The sequence below is a fragment of the Anas platyrhynchos genome, chromosome 1 (assembly GCF_047663525.1).
Source record: "Anas platyrhynchos isolate ZD024472 breed Pekin duck chromosome 1, IASCAAS_PekinDuck_T2T, whole genome shotgun sequence".
NCBI classification, from domain to species: Eukaryota; Metazoa; Chordata; class Aves; order Anseriformes; family Anatidae; genus Anas; species Anas platyrhynchos.
The window spans coordinates 70,780,179-70,807,510 of NC_092587.1; the positions used below are offsets into that span (position 1 = coordinate 70,780,179).

The 27,332-nt window shown below is 42.1% G+C and overlaps 1 protein-coding gene across 3 annotated transcripts in view; it reads right to left on the reverse strand.

The window, feature by feature from the left end:
• ETV6 (ETS variant transcription factor 6) overlaps positions 1 to 27,332 on the reverse strand; it is a 144,017-nt gene that overhangs the window by 78,174 nt on the left and 38,511 nt on the right. For 2 of the 3 annotated variants that reach the window (XM_038181037.2, XM_072041014.1), the window contains exon 2: positions 16,553 to 16,682. The exons of the other annotated variant lie outside the window; for it this stretch is intronic. In XM_038181037.2, coding sequence (XP_038036965.1) covers positions 16,553 to 16,682 — 130 coding nt within the window. The remainder of the gene's footprint in view (positions 1 to 16,552; positions 16,683 to 27,332) is intronic. 3 annotated transcript variants of the gene reach the window in all.

The following is a 27,332-nucleotide window of genomic DNA, read 5'->3' on the forward strand; positions in this document are numbered from 1 at the left end:
GTATGCTACCCAATGATTTACCTCAGTTCTCTGGATTTTTTGTTCTGGAAAGAACTGTGAATATCTCTTCACCTTCTTATAGCAAGTGCGATTTCATAGCCATGTGGCAACTAACATTCCTTCTCCATGTCAACCCATTCACTTAGAAAACTATCTTATCCTCAAACTGCAAAATCCTATTGCTGTCTCTAGTCTCTTGGGAAGCAGAAAACTGGGGAAGCAGAATGTTGTGGTTAGGTTCCTTATCACAGTAAAAACGACACTGTGGATAAGACCACATGCTAAATGGGACTGAGTTTGAACTAACACAAGGTGTTAAAAAAAACTCTCTAGAAGTCCACGAGACTCAATAAGGAACTTCCACTTCCTAGCAATTTTGGTGCAAAATCATGGAATTGATGCAGAGTTGCACAACAAATTGAGACTGGTGACTGATTTTTGACAAATATCTTTGCTTCACTTTGCACTCAAGGGACATTCACAGGTTATAAAGTAAACCCCCATCAAAATGTCATGAACTACTCACATTCTTAACTGTTTTCTACTGTACAGCCCCAACATCTTTCTGGGTGTGATTTCCCTGTACTGTGGTCCCATACAAACACCAGGTGCTGTCTCTCAAGAAGAAATGAGGAACTATTATTAAAATAAGAATAATTTACTTTCATCCCTATTCTGAGTGACACTTGGAGCAGTTAATTTAGTAGATGACCATAACTTCAAGCAGTAAAGACATGCTAGGCCTTTTATTCATACAGAAAAAGATTATGTCCATGCTCTTCCAGTTGTCAGGATCTATTAAAGTGCGGTTCTCCTCAGACTCAAATTATATAAAGTGTTCATGCAATTTAGAGCTGGTTAAGAAACAGGTTTTGTACCACTTCAACTGTATTTTTACAGCCTTTGCATTTTCGATGTTATATCAATTTACAATTGTTGTAAAAATGCTTCAGAGTGGTGACCATGTAATTTCAGAATAAAACTGTCACCATAAGCTACTTTTATTTACTTTCATAGAATATCCTGAGTTGGAAGGGACTTGTAAGGACCATCACGTCCAACTCACACAGGTCTACCCAAAAAATCAGACCATGTGACTAAGTGCACAGTCCAAATGCTTCTTAAACTCTGACAAGCTTGGTGCAGTGACCACTTCACTGGGGAGCCTGTTCCAGTGCACAACAAACCCTCTCAGGGAACCTCTTCCTGATGTCCAGCCTAAACCTCCCCTGTCACAGCTTGACACCATTCCCATGGGTCCTATCACTGGTGACTAAAGAGAATAGATCAGTGCCTGCCCCTCCACTCCCCCTCGTGAGGAAGTTGTACACTGCGATGAGGTCTCCCCTCAGCCTCCTCTTTTCCAGGCTAAACAGGCCCAGTGACCTCAGCCACTGCTTCTATGTCTTCCTCCCTAGGCCCTTCACCATCTTCGTCACCCTCCTCTGGACACTTTCCAACAGTTTAATGCCCATTTTGTACTGTGGTGCCCTGAACTGCACACAGTACTCGAGGTGAGGCCGCACCAGTGCAGAGTAGAGCGGAACAATCACCTCCCTCAACCGACTGACAGTGCTATGCTTGATTATTTCAGTTTCCATAGCAGTGACAAGACTGTGAATTAGTCTTCACATTAGCGGTCTTTAGGAAGTGGCCAATGGAGTGCATTCAGTAAGAAAGTACTACATGCAGCTGACTGGGCTGCACCTGTAACTCTAATCTAACAGATTTCAAACCATATGCAATACTGTCAACTCTGTGCACCTGATCTCATAAAAACAGATTGATAGATCATTTCACCTGGGACTCTAGTTTCAAATACAGGCTAACTCTCCAGAGCCTGCTTCATGCAGCTGAGATACTGGGAGGACAGCACTGTGAGCCTACTGGGGAGAGCGTGTAGTCCAAGAGGTGCTGTCCACCATTTTTGTGTTCATTTTTTATGATCATAAGCAATAATTTTACAACTTTGCCTAAAAGAGGTGGTTGTAACATGCTGTTAGTCAGCTTCAAGGGAAAAATGAAGAGTAATAGAATCTGTGTATGAAACCTAAGTTCTTGAGCTAGCCTCTTCTCCATCAGATCTAAGTATTTCAAACGTGTACATACACATGATGTGTCAATGTAAAAAATAAAATAAAATTGAAGCTTCTCATCTTTGAAATGAATTTTGACTGCTAACACTTATCTGGGTTGAATTTTTTTTGTGCATGCATGTTCTCACTGCAAACAGCAGAGCACCAGAAAGGCCCAGGGTGGGAAGCAGTGCTCTCACGGTCACGCTGGATTCTCCCAGAAGTCTCACAAGAAAATCACAGTTACAGAAGACTCACCACGATACTAAATATCCAACCAATTTGAGAGAAAGACATCTGGATTTACCTCTAGGTGTTCTGTTGAACCAAATGAGATGCCAAACTTTGAGATTCAGCCATCATTACTGCACATGCTGATAATGCCATGTTAGGGGACCAACAGCAAATATTGACTCTTTACCAGTCTAGCTGCTTCAGGTCTGCCCACCACAAGTACAGCTACTCTTGCTGTCACCCTCAGTCGCCCTGCTTGTTTTTCATTCTGATTTTAAAATTGAGACAGGGTCTAAAAAGTGGATGAGGACTGTAAATGTTGCAGCTCTTACCGACATTGAGTGCTAGCCCTTATTTGCATTCTGCTGAGCTCCAAGGCTCTGATTCTGAACCAAATTTTGAACTTCTACTGTGTGTGACCCATTTGCTGCCGCCGCACACCATGCACTGCATCTGTGAGAACAATACAACGTGGAAGTAGAGAACAACTCCTGTGATTTGGCTATGCTCCCTTTCAACAGGTGAAAACCACCAAGCAAGTTGCAGAGCAGTGATGAAACAAGCTCAATGCATTTAACAATGGTATTTGTCACCACTGGTTATTAGTACTTAAAGAGCAGTAAAAAAAAATAAAAATATATCTCTAGTGAGAAGATCAAGGTGCCTTAAACAATTACACACCCAGCAACACAGTAATGACTACCCATAGTAATGCAGCTAAAAGCCCAGAGGTAATAGGACTAAGGAAGTTTCCAAGGAAGCAATACACAAAGAAGTATGACACAGGGAAAAAAAAAAAAAAAAGGAACAAAGAAGTATCTGTGTTTTTCTGACAAAAAGCCTTCACTAAAGCACAGAGAGGAAGTGAAAGCCAACAAGGAGATTAAAAACTGAAGGAGACAGATTGCTTGGAAGAAATCAGAACGGAAGAGAGACTAGGAAGGAGGAACTTGAATACATAAAGGGAGATTTCCCCCACTAGGAAGTACACAAGGACACACAGGAGTGGCAGAACTGAAATGAGTAACTGGTTTGTGGACCAGCAAGGACCAGGTCTACTTCCTTCTGCACTACCAAGAAGGAGGAAGTGGAAAGGGAGAAATTCTCAGTATTGCATAAGACCAAAGTGGCACAGTCGTTCCTTCCTCTCTTCCCCCAACCACCGTTCAAAGTAGAAGCACAGCACAAAACTCCACATTTATTTCTACACAAACATTCTGAATAAAGCTATGGCAGCTGCTAAGGCAAAGACAACTCCTATTGACAAGTGGATCCAGAAGGTCACACACCTCTTTTCACCCTGCAAGTATCTACTAAGCTGGCTTGACAAACCCTTTCTCGTTCAGTACCAATGTTTTCATCTAGTACTTGTGCATTTTTACTCAGGAGAGTAGATCCACAATTGTGCTTCCTGAACCTTTCTTTATCACTATTATTGATATCCAAGCCCAGGGCGGCAGGACTTTGAGCTTTAGAGTCTGTGAAGAGGGAGGGCTTAAATCTCACAGCATCTCTCTGTTGGCTTGAGTTGGTGGAAATGTTCTTTAAAGCTCAGCATCAAAGCGTTCATTTTATAAGCTGGAAGCTTTGGTTCTTGTGCCAGCAGTGACTTCTCCCCATAATTAATTAATACCGTATTAATTGTGCATGTTCCACAGGCCTGTTGAGGAGGTGTGGCAAGACCTGCACACACAGATCAACCTTTTGGGTGCAGCCCCAGTGCACAGGAGGGAGAAGGTAATGACATTTGTAGTATTCTCCAAGGAGAGCAGATTACAAGTGATGTGCTCAGGAGACTGTGCAAGCTGCTTGCAAGCCCTGCAGTGGCACTTCAGCATGTAACACACAGCAGGGGCAAGGAGGGATCTTCTACCAGCTGCACCCTTGTGCAATCTGATGGGATCCACGCCAGCTCTGAGGACAACCAGCAGGCCAAGAGCAACGGCTCACGGCAGCTGAGTACCCTCGTGGGTAAGATTTGGCCACAAGACATAAGATCCTGCAAAACTGCTGGAAGGAGGAAAACAGAGGTGAGTTGACCCAGTCCCTGCCATGCTGGGACACATCTTTCAGCTAACTGCCGTTGGCAAGAAAGTCACACCCATCCAGTTGCTTTGACCATGGAGGAACCTGTGCTCCCCCTCAGAAAATCAAGAGGAGAGTTGAGACAGAAACCAGGGAGAAAAGAGGACACAGCCACCAATGCTGCCTGTAAAGCTGCATGTCCTCAGACACACTGCAGGGCGCTGCTGGAGATGGCCACCCATCAGCAGCCACATGAGACGCTTCAGCCTGTGGGCAGATGCAAGGATGGAAACCAGCACTAAGGTCTACCTGTTGATGAGGGTGATTTATGGCATGGACTCTTCCTCCATAAAAAAAACATGCTGGTGGACATGTATACATTTTCAATTGCAATCTGAACAACGGGTACAGCTGGCCTGAAATCTAGCCTGTAAAGAAGTTTTCACTCTACTGCTTGCACCAGATTAACTCATCTCTACAAACTTTTGTGTAGGTAAATAACTATTTGCTTTTCTGAAAGTATTGTGTGTTTGGCACTGCTAAAAGAAATATTTAAAAGAATAAAGAAAAACAGGACTAGCAAGGAAAAATTTTAGCTGGAGTCCAAAACCAAAAGCTGCAACATTAAAAATGCATGAAAAAAAAAAAAAAAAAAAACGTAAGAAAGGGAAGTAATATAGAAAATTTGCAAGGCTCACACACTAACAGCACAAATTTATCCCAACAAGTTGGTTTTAGAAAAAGGGGAATTTATGCCTTACTATGAATGTGCTACAGCATGCCCATAGAAAATACTAAAAAAAAAAAAAAAAAAAAAAATTGGTTTAAAAAAGGTGTAGATAAAGACCATGCTACCTATTCTGAGATGACAAGGCACCTTAACAAACTATATATAGAAAGAGAACCAATAAAAAGCAGGCTTATAGCAAAACCCTTGTGAATTCTGCTTAAAGCAGGTAATATTTTTTTTCTCATGAGGATGGCAAAACACAACTTACGTTAATCATATAAAAAAGTAGCATTTTTTTCCTTTACAATGGCATGAGAAAGACAAACAGACATAAACGACACCTAAACTTTATGTAATGTAATTAATTGTATAAATATAGATGAAAAACTTAATCTGCGGATCTGGAGATCCATTGGGTGCCAAATCTAAGACTCCAATCCTATACTGTCCCATTCTTCCAGCAGTTTGAAAGAAAGGCTAAACAAGTCTCTCTACATGTTAAAAAATAAAAAGGTAGCTATTTATAGCTGCATTTATTGGAGCTGTTTCCTTATCAGGAAGCATGTAGCTGGGAATTACTGTCTGCCTACATCGGAAATTCTTTCAGAGATACAAAAACCCAAAAAGGAAATTTCCCTTCAAAAATATTGTTCTTTTTATTTTTTCCTGCTGGTGGGTTGAAAATAAAAAAGTTAGTGCTCTGACCAGGTCACTGCCCATTTGGGAGGTCTGTTCTGCCAAGAAGCTTCAAGACACCTGAGAAGAACATTAAAAAAATGCTTCTGTAGAACTGAAAGAGGAAAAATACTGAGAACATATTAATAATTAAGAAAACAAACCTTTTCTGCAGGACTTTGAAACGGTGCAATTTCATTACCAGCAGTACAGTACTTTTATCTGAAACATGCAATTTCCTAGTGCCTATCCTCAACAGAAAGTGTTAACAAAATCTATCATTTTGGCAAAAGCTGTCTTTCACTCTCAAAAGCCAGTGAAACCGCTGCTCTTCCTTTCAGCAGGAAATATGTGAGGCCAAAAGCCCATTTTGGGGTACCAGACCTCCTGCATGTCACAGCACTGAGACAGGGCAAAGGCCAAGTAGGAAATGTGTAGAGTACGTTTGCCCTCAGGAGATAGCTTCATTTCTTTTTGCAGCATGTGCAATACAGGGCTACAAGTAACTCCAAGAGTTGCACAGTGAATCTGCAGCTACTCAGTAAACTGTCAAATAGGAAGACTTGCATTGTCTCCAAACCTACACCCATCACTGAGCACTTTTCCATAGGAGGGGTCCCTCATACCGTCCCTCCACTGAACACATACCACACTATACCTGTGGCCTCTGGAGGCAGGAAGGACAGCTGGTGAATCACTGGAGATATTAACTTAATTTTAACTTGTCACAGCTTAATTTGACAGTTTCATTTTCTGGTCTGAACAATTGCTCTAGAGTTACTTGACCCTGCTGTCAGTGGAGAACAGACACTTTTACTCAGTGGGATATAGAAGTATGCAAAGATCAAAATCACACAGGCATATGCAATAAATAAAGCAGGTTGCTCAAGGCTATTCCCCGGGTATGATTTTTACGTGTAAAGATCTATAAGCAAAGATTTGGAGCTGAGCAAACATCCCAGTTCTTTGACCACAGAAAGCCCATCAGCGGTCACTGTTCATTAACTCCCAGCATCACTAATTGTATTCCTACTAAATACATAAACTACTCCACAGATCTTGAACAAAGATCACTGGTACATCAATAGTAGCATGCTAGTCCTGTACAAAACAAAGTTTGAACAAATATGTTCACTTCTTGTGTAAACACATTCATTCCACAAAAGGCAGAAAGTGCACAAGCATCCACAGCAGAGAACTGGCTGACTCACAAGTGCTTTCCCCCTCCAAATACATTTGGAAAGTGACTTGAGAAGAGACTCTTAACTAAGGTGTTGGTGGCTGGGCCTCCAAATCTGGACAGAACCATCTTACAAAAGATTTCTTCAATGTACATGCAAATCACTAAGCCCTTCTGCCCCAGCAGTAAAATGAGGAGTTGTAAATCAAGCATTTAATGGGGATTCTATCAGGCTGTAATTGTTAAGTATCAGAAAGAGCGCCAGCACAGGGGAAAGAAGACATACAAGTAGTGCAGAAGGAAATCCAATGCAATAAAAAGGACATCAAATAATTGGTGTGTGCGCGCGCGTACACACACATCTCATTACATTAATCCCAAGTACCTTGAATCTGCAGTAGGTTTCACCTCACAGATGATGAACACCACTGTCCAGCATTAGAGGGGCTCTCTTCCAATGTTCAGAGGCTCAGCTCTGGTTTATTATTACAGGACTGGACATAGCATGCATGGCCTGTTGCTTCTGATTATTATTTTTTTTTTAACCACACTTCCGTTTTTTGTTGCAAGGTGCTCAACACAAAATGGTTTGTTATTGTGGAGTTTCTAGTCATGACTTACAAACAGTCTGTCTTGTGTCTTTAACTGCAGCAGTCTTGACTGCTTTAAAGACTGTCTTTGCAGTCTTTAACTGCAGCCTTATTACAAATATCGGGCTCTTTACATTAATTTTAGTTCTTTAAAAGATTAACATAGAAGCATTTGTAACATAACACAAATGAAAAAAATAAACAGACACATTTGGGATGGAAAAAGAAAAAGCAATCTAATTTTAGATTCAGTGATCTTGACAGCATCCCTTTAAGACAAAGCTAAAAATGCTTCAAACACAGCAATACCATAAATGTCCTGCTGCTTTTGCTTCTTATTCCTCCCCACACTTTCCAGGGGAATTCCACTAGGGATCAGCTTGAATCCCACATTAAAGTGACAATGCTCCCTTTCCCCTCTGAGCAGAAGTGAGTCTACATTTTGAAGACTTAAAACCCTGAAGCGAAGATTTGCAGGAGTATAACAGACTGGCTTAGTACCACTGGGAATCCCACACCACAAGCTGTATATGCCCCAAAGCATGGGTCTCACCCTCCCACCTTGGGGCTGCTTTACAACTTCTCTCTGGGATAGGAAGGATCCTATCCCTCCACACACTTCGACTGGGATTATCACTGCAGGAAAACACTGCGCTAACTTCGTCTGTGTATATATACACAGTATGATATACACACACAAAAATAAAATGTGTATATATAAATGCATATATAAATTAAAAACAAACAAAAAAAAACCAACACAATACTCTCTCAGGAAGCAGAAGCCAACTCACAGCACTGTCCCTCTAGGACACTTTTCACACTTGATCTGGATGCCTCTGTCAACAGTAACTAGGCAGCGGTAAGGAGATTTAGGGTTCAGCTTGCCTGCTGTTTATATCAGGCGTGACACCTAAATGGGCCCCAAGTCACCCCGCTGTAAACCTTGTGACAAAGGGCTCAGTTTCCCACAGGTGATGAAAAAAAAAACATGTCAGAAAAATGTAAACCAGGATTTTCCGGATGCAAAGGTCACAGTTTCCACAGCTGGATCAGTAATGAGGGTTTAGCCCTCCCAATCCAGCATATTCTGGATCAAGTTCTTTCAAGAAGAGTGGCTGCATCTGTACTGTGCTCAGACATGGTGCAAGAGTTAATCTGAGACTGGGCTTCCCACCCAACCAAATTACCAGGCCTGTATGATTGCTTCAAAGTTGGCTGGAGATTCTCTGTAAGAAACACCCAGGAGGCAGGTTGTGCTTTATAACACACCCAACCAAGAGTTCAAAGGCCTGCTATATCGATAAACTACATTTTGCTAAGCTTTAGCACACATCCTTTGCTTTAGTGGTACGATCTGAAGCAAGCAAAAATACAGACAAAAATACAGTCCCTGATATTAGAGAAAATCTGTAGATAAGTTAAATTCAGATAAGCCGCTGTGGAAACTGGCCTTTTAGGCAAGAGACAGGCATAACTGACCTCTCAGAATCACAGAATCATCTAGGTTGGAAGAGACCTCAAGATCATCAAGTCCAACCTCTGACCTAACACTAACAAGTCCTCCACTAAACCATACCACTAAGCTCTACATCTAAATGCCTTTTAAAGACCTTCAGGGATGGTGACTCAACCACTTCCCTGGGCAGCCGGTTCCAATGCCTAACAACCCTTTCAGTAAAGAAGTTCCTAATATCCAACCTAAACCTCCCCTGGCGCAACTTTAGCCCATTCCCTCTTGTCCTGTCACCAGACACATGGGAGAACAGACCAACCTCCACCTCACTACAGCCTCCTTTAAGGTACTTATAAAGGTCGATAAGGTCACCCCTGAGCCTCCTCTTCTCCAGGCTGAACAAGCCCAGCTCCCTCAGCCGCTCCTCGTAGGACTTGTTCTCCAGGCCCCTCACCAGCTTGGTTGCCCTTCTCTGGACTCACTCGAGCACCTCAATGTCCTTCTTGTAGCGAGGGGCCCAAAACTGAACACAGTACTCGAGGTGCGGCCTCACCAGAGCCAAGTACAGGGGGACAATCACTTCCCTAGCCTTGCTGGCTATGCTGCTTCTTATACAAGCCAGGCTGCTGTTGGCGTTCTTGGCCACCTGCGCACACTGCTGGCTTATATTCAGCCAGCTATCAAACAATACCCTCCCTTGTTCATGCTTTTCATCCTAACAACTAGACGTAATTCACAGTCATGAAGGAGCCAGGCGCAGTCACCTCACTAGGGCTGACCAAAATAATCGTCACGGAGGCTGAAAGAATGGCTAGCTAGCATTTCCGCAGTCCAGCCAGCCTGTCAATAGATTATTATGAGTTACAAATTGTGCCTTAAGACCACAAAAGAATTACGATCTACTAAGGGAGGCACTGTTAAACAGTGTGAACAGATAGACTCTGCTCTTAGTAGCTCACAATATAAATGTGCAAGAAAAGCCCATGGTGAAAGAAGACGCAACAGGAAAGAGATCAAACATTCCAAACAGTGAGGTGGTAGTGAACAGTGCAATTATTCTGTATTTCTTTTGTGTATGTGTGTTTTGTTTGTTTGTTTTTTTGAGTGGATTGGGATTTCTTAGAAAAGTACAAGCTACCCAGAGAGAGAATAAAACAAAACATAGAAAGGAGATGAGGGGGAGAGGCAAGCCTATAAAGGACAGCAAGAGGGAGGAATGAAGTTTAAGTGGCCATATTGTGAGAGAAGAGCAAAAAGGGGTATGGAAAAAGCCAACCATCCCAGAAAGAGGCCAGTTCAGATCCTGTTAGATTCAGTGGGAATCATAGCACTCATTTCAGTGGGACCAGGATTAGTCTCAGAGTCATTAATCTGACATTCTGGCCACCATGCACAGTCCCTTTGTCTTATGAAGCTTTTATTTTATTTTCCCTGAATGTGCGTCAGTTAGTTTTGTTCCACAAAGATCCTTCCAAAGCAAATATTTTTATTGCTTGCTGCTCTAAATGTGGCTTAGGGTGAAGGGCTTTTTTTCCCCGTCTCACTACATACTTTCAGTTCAACGCACTGAATAGTCTAGTAACTAAATAACAATATGCTTAATGCTTCGAAGTGGCTGTTCCAGCTGCTAGCCAAAATTGCAGAATAATTAACAGGTGCCAAAGGATTAATAAAAGGAGTAACATAATTAATAGACACTACACAGAAAAAATGGATCCTTGGCAACCCTGACAGTGTTGCTGTTTCCTTCTCCTTCTTAATTGTTTCCTGCATTTCCTTAAAAAAAGAAAACTGGTGCCTTTAAAAAACAACTGATGCATATAAACATCAACGTATGATCAGGAAAAAGAAACTCTTGCTTGCTTTCTTTAGATTGTTTTTGGGTCTGATAAATGCCTTAGGTTAAAGTACCCACCAACCGAAAGCCCTTCAACTACTTTGCCTGCCCTTCTACTCATGTCCTGACTTAACCATGACAAAAAGGGCCTTTTTGCAGAATGTGGTACAGCCAGGGTCACAAAGATGTACAACCAGCACAGGGCCACCAGACTGTTCTCCACTGAATTAGAGTTTCAAATACCAATAAAAAAAGACATGCAGGAAGATTCCTATAAAATACTCACTGAAAGTTAAAGCCCTTAATAAAATCATGTCAGAAAATTAACCAAATTTCCTTTCTGTCCTCCTCAATGAAGGCAGTAGAACAGACAGTAGATACAACAGACACAAAGATGTTAAGATTAAAAAAAAAACATGATCAGACTAGCTGTATATGACCAGAACTATACGCTCTGATGTTCATCAAAATCATCTGTAGCATGGAACATATCCCAGACTGGAAAACCAAAGACCAGAACCCAAGCTTACATTTGAAACAAGGAGTTCTCAAAGAATTTTACAAACTGGTTCCCATCTTTCTCCACCTCCGAAGCCCCCACCCTAAAAAGTGAGTGAAGATGATGACAAACACCATATACCCCATGTAAAAGTTCTCCCTTTTGAGGTGATGCACGTACTGTGACATCTGGGGGTGCCTTTTTACTCTGAATATCAGTGCAGGCTGTCAGGAGTTCAGAGAAAGGCAAGAGCAAGAAAAGTTAGTTGCTGCCAAGAATAATTGGTTCGTGTGTACAGAAAAGAATGTGCAACGTGCCTTGCTATGACAATGGGCTGCAGGCATATGAAGAATGCCAACACTAAAGAAAGAAGAGTAATTAGTGCAGAGGAAGAAATGAACTCTTGTTCACGTTTGTATCAATAGAAAACACTGAAATCTTTGCCTGTGAGATAACGTCCATCTCCTTAAACAAACACACATGCATTCCCAAGGGAAGATGCCCTTCAGAGATAAAAATCAGACCATATACATTGACAGAAATGTGCAAGGGGGAATGCTGCTCTACAGGCAAAGACACAGATCAGAGCATGCAACAAGTCCTTTTCAGCACTGATATTTCTGTGTCTCTTCTTAAAGAAGTTTTACATTCTCTCTGAACATAAAAAAAAATCATGAAGCCTTTAAGCACATAATTACAGTTGCTGTTCTAGAAGAGAAGGCAAAACATCTTATTTTTATTCTGTATATTAAAAAAAAAAAAAAGGTTGTTTTCTCTCTGACTCATTGCATATTAAGACATATCCATAACTTAAATGAAGTTCCCTCTATTCAGCTCCAAGAGTTTTTTACCCCAAGGTATCGGCCACAGCAGAAAAAGAGTAACTAATGACATTGAACCAGATAAAAAAGTTTGTTTTTTTTTTTTTAAAAACAAACAAACAAACAAACAACAGTTTTTAATACAAAAACAAGACAGAGAAAACTTTCTCTCCATTATAATATGAAGTACGCTTCCTTGGAGTTAAGGGGTTATGAGGTATGCAAATAGTTTCACAGCTTTCACCTATCTCAGCATTCTCCATTATCACAGTATCTGGGCAGACACTTTATTAATCTTCACAACTTCTAAAAAATCTATGCAACCACCATTTTTTCATTTTAGAGTAAGAAAGCTAAATCAAGATGCCCAAGGTCACAGAAGACACCAAGGGCAGAGCCTTGTATGATAAATGAACTTGCTTCTCTGGAGTCCTTGGTAAACATCTCTGTTTTCCAAGCATTCTCTCTATCTGACTTCAGTGCAGTTTGGTGGAGATCAGATTTGCTGCAAAGTTACCACAGCACACACAACAGGGACAAAGAGGAAACTGGAAATGACTGTACATTCTGACTACATTTCCTCTATTTTAAGTATAAAATAAGTATATTAATTAAGTATACTATTTTAAGTATAAAATAGAGGAAAACGGTCTCCAGCTCCCCACTGACAGTTTATTTACAACACTTCCAATACTTATTTAATAGATAAGAAGTGGATGTTAGGCAAACGTCTATAAGTATGGGTCAAAAGTCTCTTATACAGAAGTATAGTATCAGAGAAAATGCTGCACTATCAGAAAATCATTCTCACTATTCCACAGCTTTATAATTAATACAGCTGATTACACTGTAGTTCTATACTACAGGAGTAGTAGATGGGAAGAAACTTGCAAATTAAAAAAGAAAAGGATGTGTACGAATGGAAAAAACTGTTTTCACATCAACCCCAGGATAAGCGGTTTCTCTGTAGACTTCAATCTGTACTGACCAAAGAGAAAGGAGGAGTGCTCTGTATGCTTGCAGCTAAGAGGGATATGCATTCCACTCTTCCAAACTTTTCATTTCTCCTTTCTCCAGTCTCTGGATCAAGTCAGCTCAGCATAGCTAAGAACTATGTGCTCACCAAACAGTGAGGAATAATTTATAGAACCAAAAGAAATTGCTCTAGTAATTGTCCAGATAGTATTGGCTATTAGCACCTTTAAAGTGCTCTTAAACATTAGAAAAAGTGAAATTTCTAACAGGAAGGCACAGAACACAGTCTGAATCTATGGAGTGCATTTCATAGTCCATCTGAAACATTTCTCTCGTTCTTCTCCTCCTACATTGCCACTGAAGGTGAAAATCAGTGCTTGGGCAAACTGTTACTTTCACAGTTGTATTTGTAGCACAGCTCTCGAATTTGCAAATTGGCAGAAATGAACATGTACAGTTTAGGACACTGAACTCTTGCCTTTGGTTTGGTAAATGTCATCAGAATTTCATGGAAATAGAGAATGAGGGGAGCCCTCTCCAGCTACCAGTTAGAGAGGGTTCATGCATGGAGCATGGCTGCAGAAACTTACCATATTTCCCTGTTGCATTGGAGCGAGGGTTAAAAAAGATTAATAATCTTTATATAGTGCTTTACCTAATCAACAAAAAATAATAATAAGGATGGAACCAAACAAAAACTCAGATTTAAAAAACCCTCAGTCTTTGGATCTAGATCTAGTCTTCACACATAGTAGCACAGTCTGAACTAGAACATCGCTACTTTACCTTTTAAGGTAGTTCAGATTTGGATCCAAATCTGTGCCTCAGGCATCTCTAAAAAGTGAGAGGGGTACATGCACAATTTGCAAAATCCCATGTTAATAATTCTTGAACCTCACAACCTGAAATCCAAAAGGCACTTAGCTTTTTCTATACCTGGTATTAGGAAGACTGCTCCTGGAATATGATCTTGAGCTCTGATGTCCTCATTTTAAGACAGATGTCTTTGGTGAGAAACAGTTCACAGGAGATGATACAAAAATAATTTGAAATCTAGAAGCTGTACAGGAAGATTGACAGCTTTAAGAACCTCTCTTCCTATCCAGTTTAGCCAAGAAAAGGTTAAGAAGTGACTTTATCTAAAAGCACCTATATCAAGAGTAGTCTTTTGACAATATTTAGCAGGAAAGGAGATAATGAGATCTAATAGTTTGAAACTGAAGATTGACAAATTCAAACTATAAATAGGCCACTTAAAAAAAAAAGCAGCAAATAGGGAGGATAATTAAGCATTGAAACAACTTATGTAGAGGCCTTATATCCTCTTCATCACTTAAGTCTTTACATGGAGAGAAGAAATCTTTCAGCATAACATGCATAACATGCTCAAACCCTTACTGAACTTAAATGCTACTATAACTCAGGTAATAACAGAAATTATTTTAGAAATGCATAACAGTCCCTCCTGGCGCAGCTATGAAACTGTATACTTTAAACGGTGGTTCTGAATGTGACAATTATTGCATGCTGAGCTAAAAAACACTATACTGACATGCACCATAACTAGTAAGACTATGTAAGCGTGCTTCACATTGTTTATTATCTGACACACTGACTTTGTGGAAGCATATTCCACAGATACTTAATGATTAATCTTCTATGTTTTCACACTATAGCATATCAGACTGGTGTGGAAGTATTAATAGGATGAAAGCCTCCTCGGAAGTTTAAAAATATACCAATCAAAACAAAAATAAATAAAAAAAATGAGGCAAAAGTTGAATCACACCTAAAATAGCAGATAAACAAGCTCTGACTGAAAGAAAACCTTTTAAACTTCACACTTTACCTAGCATGCCGGCTAGCTGATGGGAAGGGAGCTGGTAGTAAACACATTGAGTGCCCCACCTCTTTCACTAGCAAGCGTCTCCGCCTTCTTGTCTTGTGCATCTGCTAAACCCAGTTCGGAAGGCAATAATTAATTTGAAAGCCAGCCATGATCCTAGGTTTGGAAAGGGCAGTGACTCCCAATGAAGAACTAAATAGCACCAACTAATGGGATGAAAGGGAAAAAAAAAATCTCAGGGGCTAAAAGTGGAGAGAAGCACTGCTTCCGTGTCTGATTTTTTCCTCTAAATTTTTGACATAATCTTTAAAATGCACTCTAAGTGCCACAGCAATTCCTTCCTGGACTGGGGAAAGAGGCCAGCAGCCACATGCACAGGCAGGCATTCTCTGGGAGCTTTGGAATAGTGGCAGAGGCCAGAGCCAGGCAGAAAGGCTGCGGTGCCAGCTCGCATTCCTGCGCATCAGAAGTACAACCTGGGCTATGCTGCAGCACAGGCAGAAGGGAGCAAGAGGCGACAGCAGGCAAAATCACAACTGTGCAGAAAACAGCATGGGCAAGGAGTCATCCTGGGGCAGTGCAACTCACTGGCCCACAAGTGAGAGAGCACAGGATTACTGAAGTGCTGGGAGAACAGCTTGCATCCAGAAAAGGAGTGTGCCTGAAGATTGCTGAGGACAGGAATGAGAACATCTCGTGATAAACATGGATATATATATTTTTAAATAGAAAGACTACCTCAAAGACCATTTCCTTTTCTAAAATTCCAAAGACGTCTGTGGGATAGCAACACACAGATAGCTTGCTACTGGCCTTGTTGCTGCTTGTTGTTCAATTGCCCCAGGAATGTGACACCTGAAAAAAGTTTTCTTAAAACCTCTCGATTTACATCACAACTATTTCCTCTCTAAAGAGGAAAATTCCACACTTCCTCATCTCCACCCTACTTCTGTAATTCACCTCTCACTGGCCAACAGCCCTTGGCCTTTCCTATTCCTCAAACATTAAATCATTTCAGTAAGGAAGTGCCTGGCTCTTGCCTCGCCACCAGCTCCAGCTTTTGTTCCAAAGTCAGGGATGTGTCTTTCCTCATTCGCAGCATCCTTTTGTGCACAACTAGGCCCTTTCTTCCTCCTTCCCCACTGCTTCTGTCAGTGCAGCAGTAGTGTGTCTGGGCACCAGGAATGTTTACTACTGAGACCCATAACAGCCTAAAAATACACTTGTCACAGTTTGTGAAACTATGACCTCGTGCCACAGCACATCACTGAGCAACTCCTACTACGTGGACAGATGCACAGTGCTTCCCATCAAAATAAAACCTCCATGTTTTTCCCTGTCATGAGAAATCAGCCCCATCTTTGATGAGAAGTGGTGGGGGGCAGATGACAGGAAATAACATTTGCGCTGTAATTGAGTGATTTCCATTGTTTAAAAATAGAGAGAATCAAACTAGCAAAAGCTTTAAAAAAAAAAAAAAAAAAAAAAAAAAAAGACTAAAGCCAACGGCTTCCCCACTTCTCTTCCATGAAAATAAATAAAACCAACCCTTCACCCTGCCCCACACCCTCCTCAGTTGAAGGAAGCATGCCTCCACGCTGACACTCACGCAGGTGTGCTGGCAGTCTGATCGTGTCTTCCTCCATCCTGATCGCTCGAGGCACTGGGACATGTAGTGGTGTCGAGGTGGTGTGATTTGGTACCGGGCTCGCTGGAGGTGTGTAGGAAATTCTTTCCTGCTGTTAAAAAGAAAGCAGGGTGGGGGGGGTAGAAAAAAAGAGAGGACAACGTAAACTTTGGAACAGAGGTGTGAAACCGAGCCAGGGGTTGGGGGAAGCAGGAGGAAGGATAAAGGGGTATGTGTGGTGGAGCCAAACGGCACCAGGGGTCACGGCTGGACCACGGCCTGCTCCGAGCCTGCAGCCAGAGACTGAGCAGCTTTTACAGCGACAGTTATAATTTTCAGGAGGCCCAAGAAGTTTCCAAGGGTTTTCTCAGAAATTTGCTCAGGGAGGAAAGGGAAGTGACACAGAAGTGGGGAGCCTGAGTGGGTTTTATGTCAGTGAAAATCTGATAGCAACTACATTGTATGTGCAGGCGTACCACTACAGAAAGCACTAAAAACACTTAATCTTGTGCTAACAAAGATCTGAGCATGTTTGTTAAGTATTCAACATTTTACACCTTCAGAGCATTTTAAAGACATTAGTTTTGTCTTTGCTGCAGAAAACCAAACTCTATCACTGAAAACTACCCTATGTACCACAGAGTAATGTGGCACTTTTTTTTTCTTCTCACCTAAACTAGTTATTAGCACTTTCTTTGAAGTAGTTTATCTTGCAACCAAATAAATTAGCATACAGAAAACAGCTAAGCAAGGATAGAAAAACAGAGTTAAAGGACAATCTGCGAATGTTGTGTTAGGTTCATAATTGTCACTGGTTTTTTTGTTTGTTTTGTTTTTTACTTCTGAAAATGTCTGCCAAGAAATTCAAGACTGAAATTTCATCTGATCTGATGGGAAAAAACTCTTCCATATTCTAAACATGACCTCCAATCACAACATAAATTATACCCTTTGTAAATAAACATAGCCACAAGTCAGTAGAAACATAAAAAAAATCATTATGCCCCAGAACTGGGCTGCCAACATTTAATGATGGTGGTGCAAAGAGCGTGGATTTACATCCACATTCTGTAGAAACAAAAGGAGCTCCTTTTGCTCCCGAGTGTTTTCAGGACAGTATAGGTGCAACTCCCTACCCTCACCCTGATCTCTGGCAAGTGGAAAAGACAAGCCCTGTTGGAGTAAGAGAAAGTAATCACTTCCATTACAAACTACAACATTATCCTGGCTGTGCAACATGGAGTTGGACTGACACTGATAGAGGCACCTGTACAACATAACGTTATAGAATCACACAGAATTTCTAGGTTGGAAGAGACCTCAAGATCATCGAGTCCAACCTCTGACCTAACTCCAACAGTTCCCACCAAACCATATCCCTAAGCTCTTCATCTAAACGTCTTTTAAAGACTTCCAGGGATTGTGATTCCACCACCTCCCTGGGCAGCCTGTTCCAGTGTCTAACAATCCTTTCAGTAAAGAAGCTCTTCCAAACATCTAACCTAAAACTCCCCTGGCGCAACTTTAGCCCATTCCCCCTCGTCCTGTCACCAGGCACGTGGGAGAACAGGCCAACCCCCACCTCTCTACAGCCTCCTTTAAGGTATCTGTAGAGAGCAATAAGGTCGCCCCTGAGCCTCCTCTTCTCCAGGCTGAACAAGCCCAACTCCCTCAGCCGCTCCTCATAGGACTTGTTCTCCAGGCCCCTCACCAGCTTCGTCGCCCTTCTCTGGACCCGCTCAAGCACCTCGATGTCCTTCTTGTAGCGAGGGGCCCAAAACTGAACACAGTACTCGAGGTGTGGCCTCACCAGAGCCAAGTACAGGGGGACAATCACCTCCCTAGCCCTGCTGGTCACACTGTTTCTGATACAAGCCAGGATGCTGTTGGCCTTCTTGGCCACCTGAGCACACTGCTGGCTCATATTCAGCCGACTGTCCACCATCACTCCCAGGTCCTTCTCTGCCTGGCAGCTCTCCAACCACTCATCTCCCAGCCTGTAGCTCTGCACCCTCATTGCCAGCAAAGGGAAGTAGAGCTGGCTTTCAACATATTACTTTGTACCACAAATTGTTCATTTTTATGTTCCAGTCTCTCACAGTGTCCTTCAGTGTCTAACTCTGTCCACTCAGGCTAGACTTTTGTCCATCAGCTCTTACGAATTTAGGTATTCTTCATCAACAGGGATGTTCACTAGAACATGGTTGAAAGACACACCTGTGGAGCTATAAAACATTCTGCTTCTAACTTACACAGTTCAATCCCTGACCCGAAATGGCTGACTGTAGGCCTCACACTCCTGGGAGGTCCAGATCCATGCCCAGAGCACATCCTGCAGCCTCACTGGCAATTTGCACCTTCTCATCAGTGGTGCACATACGAGTGATTAGCAACAAGACCAGCCACTTCCTGCTGCGATCCACAGCTCAGATAATCGAACCACACTGCAGCTGCTCATTTTGTTTATTGAATATTTATAGAAAGAGGAACACTTCTGAAACACAGCCACACAGATGCTTTCCTCTGCAAACAGGCACTAGAGGACAGATGGGAGACCTGAAGTCCTTTTCCCCCTGGAGAACACAGGGTGTAGACCGACCTCAGGTTCCACTTCACGCTCACACAAATACTCAAATCACCACTGCAAAGCCAAGTGCTGAGCATCTTCAAAGTGCCTGCTCACTGGCCAACAGCAGGAGGAAAGTAAACGAAGCAGACGAAACTAAATCTAGTATCCAATGCATTTCCCTCAACACCGAGAAGGTGCTGTATCAAAACAAGATGTAATGCATGCAGTACAAGCTGCCTTTCCCTCAGCACTGATTAACCTCCTAAAGGCATATGGCACCTGATTAATACCAAGACAGCTGCATGGAGATGTACTGTTTTAAGTAAATGCATTTGATTCATTGTTTCCTAGTATTCATAAGAACAGGACAGCAGAAAACAAAAAGAATTTGTGGAAATGCAGACTCATTCATTCTGTCCCAGTTATTTTTTCCACATACCTTAGATATCCACAGTAATGTGTGAATTGGTAATATTTGCAAAAAACATTTTTGAGGTACAAAGGGGAATTAGCTCTCTGACTCTTATTTGTGCCTTTGAAATGTCCTCTTTTACTAATTCTGCATTTTTTCCAGCACCTTTAACCCAAATATCAAAGCAATCTGCAGACATTAGCTAAGTCTTTTTCTTTTTATTAGACACATGGGCAACCTGAGTTACAGAAAGAGCAAAGCTCAAATGAGCTAAGTAATTTCAGAGTTAAGCTGTCTTGAAAAAAGACCGCATGTGCCTCTCAAGGGCAATAGACTTAACAAGTGCATCCTGAAAGAGTGGCCCTTGTAACTGTCCTGGCCAGATTTCCAAAAGGTGTGGAATAGTAAAGTCACAGGGAGGTCAAGTCACTGGGCTGGTGGAAAAAACTAACATCATCCCTGTTTGCAGCATGAGTCAGTAACATGTCTGGAAGCAGAACTGCAAACATCATTCCAGACCTGCAACCTACCATAGCTCCGTGCTTCAACCATACACAGCACCCTGCCCACACAGGAGTGTGAATGCATGAGGTCACACATGTTTCTCCAGTCTTTTTGAGGCTCTTAAGAGTCACACTTCCACAAGATACCTCTTGTCTTCATACCAGTGAAAACAGATTGTTTGAGGATGTTTTTTTATCTTCACAACTCCGCAGCCACGTGGTGCTTTTCCTACAGGATCCATCAAACAAAGTATGGCTGGTATCTCATGCTCTTAAGGTTATGCAACCAGATACTCTGCTAATAGAACTTCTTCTGAAAAAGTTTCGTAACCAGTCAGTTAAATATTTCCCTTTGCATTAAGGCAAAGAATAGATGGTTCAATGGCAGGGTTGTTCAAGCAACAGCCTGGGAGGCAGGATAGGTAGTAGAGGGAGCAGAACGAGGATGAACCTCGTTGTGTGTACTTGAGCCTTGCTGCAGTTTAGTCTACTAGTAAAAGAGGCTAAGTCAATACACATTTGTTGTGGTCCTTTGAGATTATTGGTGATGAGTGCTAGGAAAGAGTTTGGCATTACTGCATTCCAGATTCACCATGTGCCAAGGGACTCTAGAAACACTTAAACCCACAAAGAATCAAATGCTCAGCCCCAAACACCTAGCATCTACAAACAACTTCAAAATAGCAGATCCCTAATATTTCGCCAGTAGCCACAACACAGCAGATAAAACTAATGGCTTCTTGCCTGCTGTGAGTTTTTGAAAGGCTTTCTTTAGCTCACAGTGAGTCAGGGAAGTTTCACCATGAAATCTCACCTTGATTACAGGAGGTCAGTCTTCACAGAGTTTACTCCAGGGGTTGCTCCAGTGGCTGGTGCTCCAACAGTACCACTGAGACAACCACCCAGGACCACTGAGACCACAGAATGCTTTCAGCTGCCTAATCTAGTAGGGACTGATATATATATGCTTAAGAACCAAGACAAGGTACATTTTTGTTCTCTTTGTACTAGGAAAGTACAGAATACTAAATATCCACGTGCTGAGAAAACCTCAGATCAAACCATCCTGTCTAAAAAAGGCAAGGTAACTTACAAGCTATATTGGTCATGACTACATAGTGGAAGTGTACAGCACAGCTGACCAGACTCCTGAAGCTACTACACACTGATTTCACATTGAAGAACTGACTTTACAGACAAAACCTAAACAATTACAAAACTCTGGTTAGGAATGCAAGTTGTTCATACTACTGGGTTTTAAATATACATCTATATCCAAATCATAAAATTAATTTGTAGTCACCTTTAAATAATAGCTAAAAAAAAAAGTCTAACAGTTGAGGATGAGTGACGTAACACTTAAAAAAAACTTCACACCTTTGCTCAATGTACACCCCTCCTAAACTCTGAAACAGTGACCTTCATTACAAAAGTTCTCCAGCTTGCACACTAACAGTCCTGTCCCTTTATCAAGTCTCCTCTGATGGCACACACACAAGATATATATTTTCACAGAAATTAAAATAAAATACACAAGAAAGCATTGTAAGCAAACCCATATGTTATCCCAGTGATATGACATTGAAATAACTGGATTGAATGGTATGCCAAAATCATTTTTTTTATTTATTAATAAAGCAAAGAAATGTGTTACCTATGCAGCAGCCTCCAGGAAATCAAAACGGTCAATGTTGTCTGCAAATATCCTACGTTGGATATAAGACAGCTGACTTAGCACTGCATAAAAACCTATTCCTGTACTTAATGCAATGATACTACACAGGGCAAGTCAACCAAGAGAGAAAGTTGATATGCACTTGCCACCCAGGCTGCTGGTGTGTGTCTGGCACTCTGTGCTCATCTCATTGCATTTCCTGCTTACCCTAGCTGCTCCAAATGGCCAAGGCTTCCTCCAGCTTCCCATGAGAAGTGGGTGGTACCACTAGGTGGAGATACGGAAATTTGGGCTGTGGTAACTATTGGGGGGCAAACAATTAGAAGTAAAAGGGCAGAACATTACCTGTTGTGTCCTCACAGGCTGTTCTTACTCACAGGGATGCTGCTTTAAAGGGAAACTCCCAGCTGCCTGGGTATCATCCTATCACCTTGCTCCAGTTCCTCATCTGTGGGATGTGTTCAGAGAGGGCAGCACTAGCAGGTGTGCTGAGATTTTGGTGCCCTCTTTGATTCTGGGGAAGCCCTGGCTTAAAAAACCCTGAAGTAACACACTCTTGGATTGTGCAAATCCAGGTTTGGAATGTATGTCTCGGGACCACAGAAGCCAATGCTCTACACATAAAACCATACACCCCAAATCACAGAGGATGTTCAGCTCTGCAAGGACACATCACCAGGGCTTCCACCGCTTTCAACAAACATATCTAGAAATGGAAAATAGCAAGACAGGTTCTAGGGGAGCCTGGAATTATGGGGCAGGGGGGGCTGCCTTTGCTACTGTGGCTCTTCTTAGGCATAGGTGCCTTGGGTAAGACAGCAGGAAAAAATGGCCTTGGAGCAGAGTGCTGCTGGTGGGAAGGAGCTGCTTGCAGGAAAGCCTCAGAGGGCCCTGTATTTCTGGGCACTCAACAGGGCTATGCCAGCAAACCTGTCAAAGATCAGCACAGGGGTCAATAGCAAGAGAACAAGCATCATTAGGGAAGAAAGTCAGAAGAAGAAGAAAGGGAAGGAAGATGTATGCAGTGTTCACCAGTGTTTTGTGTGCAATGCTATAGCTGGATATAAAAGTCCAAGAGACCACCCACAGTTACAGGGTCTAAAGCAGGGAGGAAGGAGGAAATCGGAGCCCCTAAGAGGCTGTACAGCTCTGGGTATACAAGTGAAATATTGTGGGATTTTGGTCAATGTTGTAGTTTGCATACTCTAACTGCTGCCAGGGAAGAAGGATCAGGCTCCAGAAGAAAGGTAGAGCTCTGCAGGATCAGGGTATGAATTAAACTCTCCACTTCCCTCCCTTCCCCCAGTTGCTGTCATCTCCTTAATTTCCATAGCAGACTTCTCCTCATTTTTGATCCCATTAATACAGCAATTCACGTCAAATCTATAGCAGCATAATCAGCACACTATCAGTAATTAGAGAAATTAAAACAAACACAGCTCTCTGGAATGGACCTTATGCAAAGCAGCACTGGGAAAAGATTAACATCTCATTTCCTGCACACAGGGAGCAGAGATTGTCTCAGTGACCTTAGTGATTTTGTGAAGTTCAGTTCCTCCCCGCCTCCTGCCTTCAGGCTGCCTCTGATGAATCTCCCAGCACAGGGGCAGGAGATGGCTACCCCCTCACATCTCAATCCTCAGTCAAGCAGATAAAAGACAGAGAGGTGAAAAGGAAAGGGAAGAGGAAAGGAGACAGTAGGGAAGTTCATGCCTCTCCCAAAATTATTACAGCCACTGCTCTAATTAAATGTAAGTCTTACAGGCAGCAATATTATTGCACTCATGTGTTGTGAAAAGGCAGCTTGCAGAGGTCAATCTTGTTGTTGAAAATGCCATGATAGGGTCCTATTATTGTCTGAGCACCTCAAAATATCTCAAACGAGCAAGCATAAATGAAGCAAGAAGCTAGCTGAACCACATTCTCAAAAAGTATCTCTTCACTAAGGTCACTGCTAATATGGTGGAATAGAGGGTAGAAACAGACTGAAGGAAGATAACATCAGGTAAAACAAGATAATACTCAGGCAAAGAGCTTAGTAAGATTCGAGAAAAGATTATTCATTCGTATGAACAAAAAAAAAGACTGTTGTCCATAGATATCCAAGGGAGGCATCATAAAATATATATGGCAAATCCTGGTTCAATAACGGCAAGAGGAATTGTCAGACACCAAGATGGAAGTAAAGCCTTACCAAGTCGAAGCAGGAGACCCTTCCAGGCTCCACAGAGAGGCAGCAAAGCTCACAATTGGCCCACCTGACCTGCTACTTCAAGGCAGAAGTCAACCTTGAATTCAACTGCCTGATGTTAAGAAGAAACTTCAGCTCCCTTTTGGTCTCCCCGGCTCCCTTCCACACGTGACTACGAAGTTTGCCTACTGTGGTTATCATCTCAAATTCCTCTGAAAAATCTGCTGCTGACCTCTGTTCAGCCAAGATATGGTGAAAGTTAGCTGCTGCAATCCAAACAGCAACCCCTTTTGCACCTAGACCACAATCCCGCTTGCACATGCTCTTAGCACAAAGCACCACTCGAGAGAGAGGTTACAGCAGAGCTACAAAAACACATGAGGCTTTAAAGTGCTGTGGACAGTGAGTAAGAAGCAGGAAGAGCAACTGAGAGACTTTCCAGGCTGAGATAGCTAGCTGTGCATCAGGGATTTTACTGCCTTTTTTTTTTTTGTGTGTGTTCTCATTTGTAAAGCAGGGAGTGCTGGGGAGCTTCATCTCTAGCATATGGAGGTTGTACAACCCTGCCCCTGCGCGTGGGAACTCACAGCCTCAACACCCATCATGGGAGTCATGCACTCATCACTTGAGTGCAAAATTTCCGGAGGCCATGAAACTGAGGTGGGAAAACAAAGGGGAAACATGGTGTACAAGGAGCTGCCCTCTCTCACGTTATGGGAATGGACAATCCCAGAGCTACCCTGTGGTTTCTTCGGACTGGCATGGCAGTTCAAGTGTTTCTACTTGGTCACATTAGGGAGCTGTCAGGATATGGGAAAGCTGCAACATTTGTACTGAACCTACAACTACTATGAACAGGATCTTTCTTGACAGTGGATATCGAGCACTTCCATAGCGCAAACCCCATGTCAGAACCACCACATGGACAAGTTCAAGTCATTCACTGCCATGGATTATCCACATGCCCATCAGTCACACAGAAAACCCAGGGGACAGTAATTCATGAAAAAGTCAGTTTCTTTTAACCATCAGTCATTAATAGAAACAAAATTCTTGAGCAGCTACAACATTGCAAAATACACATTTTCAAAATACCATCAATATAATAAATGGCCCATCTTAATCCTGCTGCATGGCTGGACTCTGCTCTGATCTGTACCTGCAACGTTCTCCAGTAGCTTTCTGTAAGCAGCAGTTCTGGTCCTGATTGAAACCAATGGAAGTGAAGCCCACATAGGCATCTCACTCAATCTTTACCTTCCCCAGCACAGTCACTTAATTTTACTCTCTCCCCACATCTACATGAAATCAGTTGGAACCTGAGGGTGAACAGTGTGTGTACCTGTTTGAAAACAACTTGCATCATGATATGCCATAATTATCTTGTAACTGTTATCACTCAAAAGTACAGGCACACCCAAAAATCAGCTACTATAACAAATTGAAAAAAAGTTGTTTGTGTGTGATCAGGTAGGTGCCTGCCCTGGTTCGTATGAGAATGTGTCCTCTTCAAGGAGGTTATCAACTTCTGGAGGCACTGAGAAAGCAACCCTGACTGCAGGCTTGGCTTCTGGCACTGGAAGACCACTTCAGACCAGAGAACAATTGCACCAACTGATTATCCCACAAAACTACAGTTTAACTCTGCAAGGTTGAGGTCTTTACAACTTACCTCACCAGCAAAATGAAACACATGGCATACACTGCACCACCTCATATCCATGAGGGCGTTTTATTACACCTTGGACTTCCCAAGAAAGAGGACATACCAAATAAATACCCAGAGAAACCTGAGAGTGCCATGACAGGTTCTAACCCTACATCTTACAGTTGCTGCTCCTGAAGGTTCAAATGGTACAAAAGTAACTCAGCATAGGCAGCCAGGCAGAGAATGTGCCATACCCTCCTGTTCAACGCCACCTCTAAGTAGGTAAAGGCAAGTTTCCAGAGGGAATCTAGGCCAGTCCTCCCTCTCCTCCCCCAGTCCGGGAAGAGGAGAGCTATTATAATAAGGGCTGCTGGTGATAAAACAGGCAGACACACTCGGGTGTTCAGGTAAACCGAACAGAATCCAGGGAGAGAGAGACAGCCACATAAAATACCCATTCTCAAAGATCTTCTTAATAAGCCAGTGCAGAAAGAAGTGGAGATGGACATTTGCCGCTATAAAATATCAGGTTGATTCAGATTATTTGAACCCCAGCATACTGAATGCAAAGGGAGTTCCTAAAAAGGGCCATACTTGCACTGACCTTGTCTGCTGTACAGAAACTGGATATGGAAGAAACATCAAATTACAATCCTTCCCTCCCACTATCTTTCACCTACTCCAGCCACTTACTTTAAAGTGAACAACATGAGATCAGTGTGACCAGAAAGGAAACTCTGACAAAAGAGTATATAAAAAACAGCTGGCAGGATTTCTCATAGAATATTGCATCCTGCACATTTGCTGGCTTTTCATTCTGCGTTTTTTCCTGTATGTACATATATCTACACACACATATATACATACATGCACACACATACATACACACATATCCATGTATGCAAGAAAGACAACTATTACAAGAGTCAGAAGGTCTCTTCTGACTCTTCTATAAGGAAGGAATAAAGGAGCTACAGAGACAAAGAGGTTATGACAGGTACAGCCCATCAGCCAAAAGGAAATAAAAACAAAAGAAAGGGAAGATATACCATGAAGACATTGTAGAAGGAAGATTAAAATATTAAGATTCAACAGGAGACCACTGAAGGAAGCTGAGTTACATCAAAAGAAAAAAAATCTGCAGACAGGTTAACCTGTAAAAGAAACATCTTATTTTTAACAGCTACTCAACAACTTCTTTAGCAAGCTATTTAACAGCTTTTTGAAGGTCCCTCCAGACAGCAGTCTGAGTATCAGAATGCACACTAGAAGAAACTGAGCCTTCTGGTGATCTGATCAACACATCAGATACAAACCATTACTTAGAAAAAGTAAACAAACTACCTTGAAGGATAGCTTGAGGCATAGCAAGATCTTTTATTTCCTCCAAAACATGATCTTTCCAGCACAGAACCATCAGTATTGGCAGAACTTTAAGGAGATTTTTTAAATATGTTTGTAAAGAAACAACTGGCATGGTATAGCATATCTGATTTAAAAGAAGAAAAGATGAGCTTGCACATGGGCTTGAAAAGAAGCTGAAGATTCCTAGCAGGCCATCCTTTTAAGAAGAGGTGATAGGATGAGAGCAGGGACCGAATTTAACAATATGGTCTGTATTCCTGTGACAATGACAGGGTCCAGTGATGTCTCTTTATTAAATGCTTTCTCCTCCACTAATGCTGCACACTCTAATGATCTGGCCATTAGCATTAACGAATCTGCAATGTCCCTGCCTGGAGCTAATAAGTAATGAACTAAGCG